Here is a 10,377-nt window from a genome sequence, read left to right as displayed (position 1 = left end):
TACTTGTGATACTTTGCTGGACTTCAACAGTTTTTAACTTTGTGTGTTTAAATCCTACTGGGGGAAAAAAAAAAAGACACACCCACACACGCCAATCAACCCCTTAGATATACAATTAAAAGCTTGAACATTACAGCTCCCATCTGGTGGATGGGCTGTCAGAGGCAAACACACGCAGAAACAAAAAGATGCGCACACACGCGCACACACACACACAAAAACAAAACAAACAAAAAAAAAAAAACATACACCTTCTCAAGAAATTAGTAGCACAAACCACATTGCATACACACAAATGCATATTCGTAGCCTGTTTTGCCTCCTACCATTCTCTCCTCTTAGATGTAAAAGAGACAGAAGGACAGACCTGAGTGTGGGATGGGAAAGTGAGAGAGAACGAGAGCGAGAGAGAGGGGTACAACAGATGTCCACACACACACACACACAGAATTATGCAGAAACACACTTACAGTACACAACGTACACTTATTTCTGCTTCACACACAAATGAAAGAGGGCACGCATCCTCTCCCACACACACACACACACACACACGTAGATGTACACACACAACCGCCTGATTAAACATACAAGAAAACATGCACAATATACGTCTGTCTCTGTTTCACACAGTCTCTCACACACAGTCTCTCACCCCCCCAGTCTCACCCTTCGGGGACCATCTGGACTCCGTTCTGTCAGTCGCTACAATGCGAGCCTTGTTGTGGGATAAAATGTTGCTTTTTGTTGTGTATGTGAGAGTTTTTTTTTTCTTTCTAATTTTCAGAGCTGGCCTTGATGGTGAAGATGACAACTCGTTGCGAAATGAAATACGTTATGTTCTGCTACGCAGAAAACCAGTAGCCAGTCATATGGACTAACTGCAGGAGGTTATTGATAAGTTAATCTATATTATGAGCACTACAATGTAGCGTTGTGAGATGTTCCCGACGTTATATAATCTATTAACTATACATAAATTGCAGTTCAAAACCAAATGCAAATTGAGCCCACATTCAAGGTAAACATGTAAAGCGGAAATTTTCTGTTAGAAAAGAGGCTGTTGAAATATTTGCTAAAGAGTCTATTTTATCACTATTTCTGCCACCACTGTTTACATATGTAGCCCTGTAGATGCCTTGGAACAGGCAGCACTGAAACGAATTATACAATACCCTGCGCAGTAGCAATAGATTTACACTCACTTTATTAGGAACACCTGTATGCCTGCTTATTCATGCAATTATCGAATCAGCCAATCATGCGGCGGCAATGTGATACATAAAATCATGCAGATATGGAATAATCTCAGTGACTTCGACTGTGGCATGCCTGTAGGTGGGCTGTGGCTGGTTTGACTATTTCTAAAACTGCTCATGGTTTGAATGCCACAGCCTACTGAGTATTGCTGACCACCTGAATCCCTTTATGGCCACAATTTCCCATCTTCTAAAGGTTATGTCCAGCATGATAATGCACCATGTCACAAAGTACTTCTGAGGCTTCCCCAGTCACCAGATCTGAATCCGGCTAGAACAGGAGGTTGGCAGCCTGAATGTGCAGCTGATAAACCTGCAGGAATTATGTGATGTTGTGTCAACATGGAGCACAATCTCAAAGGACTAATTCAACATCTTGTGGAATCCAAGCCACAAAGAACTGGAGCTGTTTTGAGAGCAAAGTGAGGCTCTACCAGGTATTAGTATGGTGTTCCTAATAAAGTGCTGGGTGCGTGTCAGACTTTGGGATTCAAACCAGTGACCCTGAAGCCACAGAGCCTCTGAAAGTCGTGGTGGTGTGATTTATAAAAATTCAATGACGGTAGATTCCACAGATCGTTAATTCTTCCTTTTTACTTACTTATACACAGCACAGTAAAAAAGTACGTATTTCTTTCCATATGACACAGCATTCTGAACCTGACTAAACAACACTGCATCATCATCATTATGACCACACACTATAATACTTCCCTCTTCTGATTTACATAACAGAAGATCACAGTAGAGATTTGGTGGTTCACAGCTCAAACCTGATTGGATTTGACCTGAGCCAACAGGTTTGTGATACCACGCCTTTCTTATTTCCTTCCTTTTTTTTTTTATGAGCTACTGTTTTGTGTTCAAAAGTGTCACCTGCCCTCTGTAGGACACACAGGAGCCTGTAGGCTAAGCTTGTTCTACTGCATATATCAAAATATTAAGAACTTCATGTCAGCAAAAATTTGAGGGAGGAAATCCGAGGTAACAATTAAACCACTTTCACAAAAACAATGGGTTTTTTTCTTTTAATGTTGAGGGCAAAATTCAGCTGAGGTATGATCATAGAAAGATGAGCCGTTTGTACTGTAAATGACACTTGTAGTCTACACTGTGATAAAATGTCAGGTTGTAATTGTTTCCGACTCGTTAAATGCTGCATTGATTTGGGCTTTGGCTCAGGTCAGGACAGAGTGCGTGTCGGTTCAGACTCTTTTTTAGTCTTTTGATTCTACTTTAATCCACTTTGTGGCCTATCAGTTACATAGAAAGTACGAGCCTCTGTGCAGAGGACTGTACTAGACAGACCATTAAGAGTGGTGAAATAAGAATTGTGAGTTTTGCCAAAACTCCCCAAAGAGTTTATTGATCCACTATATGAAGCATCTGCGAAACATTCATTAACTGTCAGACACGGAAGAAGCATAATTACATTATTGAATTACTACATATTCACTTTCTGCCAGTGATTGGACGAACGTGCGACAGTGCAATTCTCACATCTTCTCAACAACTTGCAAACAACTTTTCCCCATGTGAGGAATGATCGGACAAGTTCATTTTCTTGAATTTCTTCCTCAGACAAATTGCTTTGTGGTCAAGTTTGCTTTCCAAATGAAACCATTTTACATTCAGTGACTGAATTAAACTGAACCACTATTAGGGGCAGACACAAAATGGCTGCAGTGAAAATGGCTGCAGATGGGAACTCTGACATCAAAAGAAAAAGTAAATGATTTTTACAGTCTAATAGTGCACAAATGGACTCAGCCTGAACTCTCCTGCTCCACTCAATAAAATTCATTAAGACTGGGAGCGATAGGGAGAGCGAAGTAGACAGAGAGAGAGAGTCAGACTGACAGTGGTGGGGAGGGAGAGAGAGAGAAAGAGAGAGTTGTTGTGTTTTAATAATTCCTGGTGGTCTTTTGTCATTCGTACAGGATCAATAACAACCCTCCATCTCCCAGACACCAGCCGATCAGCACTGTAGGAGAGCAATAGATCAGGCTGATTAATCAATAACCATTTAGCTGGGTGGAGAGGGGAAACAACTACAGAACAATGAACTATCAAATACACATTAATACCATCTGTCAGCCTGTCTTCCTGCCTTTGTGCTTGTCTGACGGTTTTATCTGTCTAGTTGTTGGTCGGCCTGTCTATCGTTCATTGTGAGGTGTCTATGTGTTAATCTGTCTTTCTGCTAATGCCGCTGTTTTCGTCAAAAGCGCAGGTTAAGTGCCATCTGTATGTCTGCATTCACTGCCATCTCTTTGTACCGGTATAGCTTTTTATTCTCACTCTTAAACACAGCTGGCAGTCAGTGGGCCGCTCCGACATCACACCTCCTACTAGCACAGCTGCTTGCCGATGCACAGTCACACACTCCAGATGGTGCACCACTCAGTGTTTTAGCAGAAGGATTAAAGGTATCATTTAGCTGAAATCGAGTTTCATAGATGAAGTAGTACTCTTCAGTGTAATGCCCCATCTCAGACAAGAAAGCTACACTGCAGGCTTTCTTCATAATGATTCCTTGAAAAGTAGATCATGTTTTCTTTTAAAGCCCCAGTGTGGAGAATGTTTTGATCTGATTATAGCCCCCACTCCACCCCCATGTGTTTAACCCCCATGAAATAAGCCTTTACTTTTAAATAATATACCGTACAACTCAACATATACAGTAATCCCTGCATTGACACAAAAGAAAGAGAGAAAAAAAAACTCAAATACAAAGTTTGCTGTTCAGCCTTTACTATCCTGTCTGATGGAAGGTAGCCTACTGTAATGGCATATCACTAGGAATATACAATAATTACCTTTACGCTACAATAATATTTTGCTGAACAGCATCCACTGTGGCCAGTTCCAATAAAAACGCTAAATGCTACATGCAGTGTAACAACAGCACAAAGAAGCAAAAAGTAATATGGTCAGTAAACCAAGTCAACGATGTCAGTCACATAGCAACACGTATCAAAAGTTTGCCAACATCTGCCACCATAAGCAGTTGATCATACCAGAACAAGTAAGGCTGTAGCAGCACGTGATCACACTGAGTTGTTTTATTTTCTGAACTCAACAAATTTGTAAAAGAATGTATGTGTCCAATCTTCTGTCAGAAGTTATATAATGTCACTTTAAAATAAGTATGCTATAATACATGGGCCTATAATTTATGGCCTAAACGTAGCTTTCAACTGTGACTCAAACTACAGCAGCAAACGATGGATTTACATGTATTCATCTCTTCGTTTACTTGTGATGTTTGTTGGTTTACTTACGTTGGCAGTTTTTTGCTGTGACAGCATCTCCGTAGTAACCGTCAGCACAACTGTCGCATGCCGCCCCGCCATAACCTTGCCGACAGCGCAGACATTGGCCTGTGATTGGATCACAGCTGCCAGGTGTGGATAGGTCCAGGTTGCCATGGCAATCACAGGGCTGGCATGAGCCTCCTGGTACGGCGGGATTGCCGTAGTATCCGTTGGAACATCTACGAGGCAGCAGAGAGACGCAGAAACAGTGTGATAACAGATATGCACAGGTAGCAAACATAGCGGATTCTGCTACACGAAGGTCTTTGCAGGTTTTAATCCTGGATATTTCAAATTTCTGATTTGGTAGCCTCGAAAAGACACTAATCTGCCGTCGTTGAAAATGACTGTGATGAAACTGACAGCACAAACTTTCACCAGGATTGTCTCGCTTTTCTACAAACAAAAACTTTCAAACTGCAATCAAAATGTTCTAAAGGATGCTACACTGGGGGGGCTTTAAAGAACCTCAACAATTGATCACCATACCAGCTAATGCCGGTATGCTGAAAGAGCAGGTAGCACAGTAATATCTCTTCAAAGTGCAGTTTTGCTCTGCTTTCATGCTACAAATAATGCTTGAAAATGCAGTTTTTGTCAGCTATGGTCTGCAAGAAAATATGTAGGGGCTCAATTGTCTTCTGTCTTTTGTATCGAACAACTACAGAAAACAACTCTCATATTTCAGCCAGTGAATAGACCTATCATCAAACATACTGTTTACCTAAGCTTTCAGCTTGTGCATAGCAACAACACACTGATCTTCAAACACGAGATCACTAATTAAAGTATAGGTCTCACCCCACAAGAGCTGGCAACCAATATCCAATCATCAAATAAATAAGCAATAAAGCTAATCTAGCTGTGCCAAGAGGAATTAGCAGCATTGTTACAGCATGTCTGAGACCAATGAGACCACTTGAAGGTACCTGCTGTATAATTCATATTAAACACAAGCACTCCTAGCACATACACAGATAGACATTAATTCATAGACATACACACAAAGAGCTAGATGGCAACAAAGTCCAACCAAACGGCAACAGATATGAACTTTATGTTTATTTTAAGTCTAACAGAGATTTTTTTTTTTATTTTTTTTATTAGATTTAGTGTCTTCAGACAGTCCTTTCAAAAATTATTATTATTATTTACAACAGGCTGCCCAGGTTTTACTCAAATAAAAACATTAATGTAATTGAACATTTATAAACCTGATGCAAAAATGTCCAAATGCATCTCTACTATTACTAATTATAGAAAATCAAGTGATAGAATAATATATATGTCTTTAGGGGATTGTTCTTATCTGTTCATCTCTTTTATCCGTAGAAATGTGTGGCTAATGTAAAATTAATTTGATTCTTTTATTTTGTTAAGTTCTTTGTGATTGGTGAAAAATAAGTGAAAGTACCCCCCCCCCCACAAAAAAAAACAAAAAACAAACAAAAAAAACTAAGAAAAACATGCTTTTGTCTCATTCATGGACACAAAAATTAAAAGTGGCTGCCCCCTCCAGCAAGGATAAGGACACAGAAATGTGTGAACTGTCACACAATTCTAAGAATTTTGTCCTTGTTTTCTCAGACTCTTTCCTTTTGATTAATAATAAGAGGAAATCCAGTGGCTGCAAAATATATTAACCTGAGAGTGTTCTGAGAGCACAGCACTGTGACAAGAGCCACTGGAACCCAATACAAACTGGCCTAAGCTGAAATAAAGCTCTACAGGCTGAAAAGGGAATTGAGATGAAATAGGGAAGGAAGAGAAAGAGAGATGGAGTAAGGGGATATTGGAGAGAGAGAGAGAGAGAGAGAGAACAAAAGAAAAAAAAGAGAGATGGAGACAGGGGAAAAGGTCTTCACATTGAAAGGAGAATTGAATTTAGAGAGCAGGGAAAAGAAAGGACAGAGAGAGGGAAAGAGTCAAGAGCAGCCAGCCATTATTACTACTGACCCTCCTTGGTACTCAATAGAACTGGTTTATTAGCTTCTGAGTGTGTATGTGCATGTTGTTCAAGTGTGGCTGTGTGTGTGTGTGTGTGTGTGTGTGTGTGTGTGTGTGTGTGTGTGTGTGTGTGTGTGTGTGTGTGTGTGTGTGTGTGTGTGCGCTCTGTATCCTCCTAGTCAGGTGGAGAATTGTAATCTCACTTTTTCATGGGAGAGAAGAGGGGAGAAAGTGTGTGTTTGACTTTCTTGCAAGTTACTTGAAAGATGAATTCAAACTCTATTCTATTCTATTCTATACTACCATGTGTGTGTAGTGCTTGGGCCTCAAGAGGAAGTGAAGGTATTTATAGTGGAGAGTCCCGAGTGCTTGAAGGAGGGGGGGGGTTTAGACACCTGGTCAAAACCATCAGAGTGTACAGGAACCAGACGGTGAACACAACTGGTAGAGTGTTACAGAGGGAGAGAGAAGGGTTGGGAAAAGTTCTGTTCTTTTATTTTTAGTGTTAGAAATAGGGAGTCGGCGCCAGGGGGAGACAGGCTCTGCTCCCCCATCAAACATTTTTTCCATAATTTTAAAGCATTTTGAGATCAACTGTACATTTCCTGTTAAAAGTAGAAATTTAAAGATTCTCATATTAATAAGATCTTGCAGTTTGTTTTGTTTTTATCTTTAAATATATGTATATTAACGCCGGGAAATAAAGTCTTATTTTTGCTTAAATATGACTTAAACTCACAACTTGCAAGTAGTAACCTTGCTGCCGTCAATCAGTTTTAAATCCCCTCAATATATTGAAAGAATAATTGTGACTTGCTGCACTGTGCCAGTGAGAGGAGCTGTGGAAGTATCAGCACTTATTTCTCAGAAAACAGACTTTCAAATTTCTGTCTCTCCCTCTCTCTGTAGATGTTGAAGTCCCTGACAATCAAAATGTTCTGCCTGCCTGTTGTTGCCAGCATGTAAAACTGTACAGTGGCGCTTTTGCTATTATTGTTTTTCCAATCAGCTTCTTCTTCAATGAGCAACCAGGGTTTCAGAAGCTTTAAACATTATTTTGCAAAACGTTAATAGTATACATCATCCATAAAAATATTTTTTATTCTTTTATTGTAAAGCATTTAATTCCTGCCTCTATACACACACCGTTTTTTCGTTTCTTTGTGGCATACTGTATAATAAAGAGACAGACAGAAAGGCTGAGAGAGACAAAGACTGAGGCAGATAAGTTTTTAAGTTAAATACGTTAAGCCTTCACATTTTCAGTCTTTTATCTCTGTATGCCAGACACACAGTATCAATCTTCTCTTTCAAAACACTGAGTTACATTTTTAAAACTTCTAAAGCTATGTATGTAATGATTTTTTAATCTTCTTTGAAATAAAATTCTATCCAGTCTCTCCAAGTTTTATATTTGTATTTAGATCAAGAGACACTGAAAAAAATTATTAAAACCACAGTGGAGGCTATTACTCCGACTACTTCCTCTAGTAATGCTAAACTAATGCTGTGCCAACACTCATTTTAATACCATACGTAATGTTGACAATGTTGTGTTCTTCCTGAATTCCTAATTACACTGTTGAAGCAATGTTGGGCCTCAGTAGAACTGTGTACCTTAGTGCTCATATCACATATCATTTGGATGGATATTAGGCTTGGTTTCATTGTCCCTGTTGTTGTTTTTGCAGGTTTTGTCATGCTGCTCCTTAGGCACCAGTCAGCCATGAAAGAGGATCCTCTCTGGTGTGACCCTTCACAAGGTTTCATATTTTTTGCTTGGCTTGCCCAGTAATGGCTATTTTTTAGTTTTTTTTGCTGAGGCTTGACTTGACAGTTAATGTTAATATCAACAAATATAATAATGTTAGCAATAATTGCTTACTACATGAAAGGATGTTTGAATACAGTGCATCATATTCATCAGCTAGATGGTGATGAGTCAAAGTCTGAATGAATGTGTAAAACCTGAAATACACCAATAACATCTGGACGTACTGGCAAACCCTAGATAGCACTAAATAGCAGCTGACGACTCAGGAGAGTTTCAGCCGACTTATTTTGTTAGGCAGCTGCATTGGGAAGCTTTCAGCTAAGTTCTAAATGGCTGTTTATGGACAGGAAATTGAAAAGCTGAATCACTTAGTAGAGAGTGGATAGTCTATTAGCATGGGAGGAATAGAGCTGATTCTGTTAAAGCCCATAATACAGACAAATTGGCACATTACAATTAATTACCACTAACAACAACAAAAGCACTGTAGATAATGAAGTGTAATGGCAGGTAGTGCATAGCAGGTATCAATTAGACTAATAGAACAAGAAAACCAACCAACTGCTGATTACCTCTTTAATACTGTCATTAGTAATAAAATATTATTTTACATTATGCCAGCCCCTGTGCGTTCTGACTCAATGCAGCAGACTCTTTGTTTATTTCTCTCTCCTTTTAGCAAAGAGCTGTGTTCCTGTGACTGGATGCACCATATGGCATCTGAGCAGCACATACATATGAAGCTAAAGAATGTATGTACACAGATGCAGTCCGTACACACTCTCACTAAAACAAACAAACAATCACTTAAAGAGAAAGAGAGAAAGCGAGCTGGAGTTAGAAAGAGCAGCTCAGAAGAATCTTTCTAATATTGACTGCTGATTGATATTGATGCTTTATTATTAGGATGAATAAAAACTCACAGATTCTCATTAATGCACAAACATGGGAGCACATTAGAAAGAGAGGTGAACCACTCAACTGGTTGAGCCCTTTGTCAATGCTAGACCATATTTGTCAGTGACTGTGTTGTAGTGCAGTGCAGATGCCTCTGTGTGACAGAGTTAAAAAATGGACTGACAATGAGTCAGTTTGCTTTCCACTGGCAAATGAGGTTTATAAAAAGACTCAAAGGCAGACAGAGAGGTTCTGCTGTGGACAGCATGGCGAGGCATGAAGACTATGCAGGCCATGGAGCTGAGGCCCACGTCCACCAGCAGCTCTCTTTTAACTAACAACAAATAGCAAAGGCCTGTGTAACTGCGACTGAGCACCTATTTGAAGCACAATGTTTCATCCTTGAGATTATAATGCTTATAATATTCACCAGTGTAGATGCCCACCAAACCAAATAGAAATTAAATTTGTGGTCATGGTAGATGACCCCTGCAGACAGTAAGCTACAGTGTACAGCAATGCTGCCTTCAGTGGTAAACCAAGAGAAAATCAAGCCTGCACTTGAAAATGAGAAGGCCATAAAAGAAGCAGCCAAAACATCACATGTAGTTATTTTAGATTCGAACAATTCTTCCTATTGACTCTCCACCAGATGTAGTTTGATATAATCTCGTCATTATCATCCACATGCAATGTGATGACTATAATTCGATCTGTTTAATATTTGGGTACCACCTCTGTGATTAGACATCGATTGTACAGTGTTTACAAAGCCTTTATTAATGTTTAATATATCATTTATTAATACTTAAGAGATCATTAATATGCCATTACTTTCCCATTGCTTAAGTCATTTGATAATTTATTATAAGGTATGAAAACCCTGAGTATTTTAATGGATCACCAACATATATCAGCATTATCACTAAATAGCTATTAATAAATGAAGACGATGTAGACATAAGGAATGTGTGTTCGAATTTCTACTGTATGAATATAATTATATTTAAGTCCTAATATCAGCTGTGTGCAGTTTTACTTCAATAGGAAACAGTCCAATGCCCTGTGTTTCAGTGAGCCTGGGTGGTGAAATGATTATTTTTACTCAGTCTGCGTCACCAAATGACAGTAGGGCCTGAAGTTTTAACAAGACTAGCATCCAGAGAAAGACTTCTCATTAGTC

The 10,377-nt window shown here is 39.3% G+C and overlaps 1 protein-coding gene across 1 annotated transcript in view; it reads right to left on the bottom strand.

The window, feature by feature from the left end:
* Positions 1 to 10,377, bottom strand: part of lama2 (laminin subunit alpha 2) — a 196,910-nt gene that overhangs the window by 94,056 nt on the left and 92,477 nt on the right. Inside the window, exon 21 of the mRNA XM_022765994.1 lies at positions 4,544 to 4,755. Within this exon, the coding sequence (XP_022621715.1) occupies positions 4,544 to 4,755 (212 nt within the window). The remainder of the gene's footprint in view (positions 1 to 4,543; positions 4,756 to 10,377) is intronic.

The sequence above is a fragment of the Seriola dumerili genome, unplaced genomic scaffold (genome assembly GCF_002260705.1).
Source record: "Seriola dumerili isolate Sdu_G_001 unplaced genomic scaffold, Sdu_1.0 BDQW01000025.1, whole genome shotgun sequence".
Classification (NCBI taxonomy): domain Eukaryota; kingdom Metazoa; phylum Chordata; class Actinopteri; order Carangiformes; family Carangidae; genus Seriola; species Seriola dumerili.
This window is presented reverse-complemented; position numbering and strand designations above follow the sequence as displayed.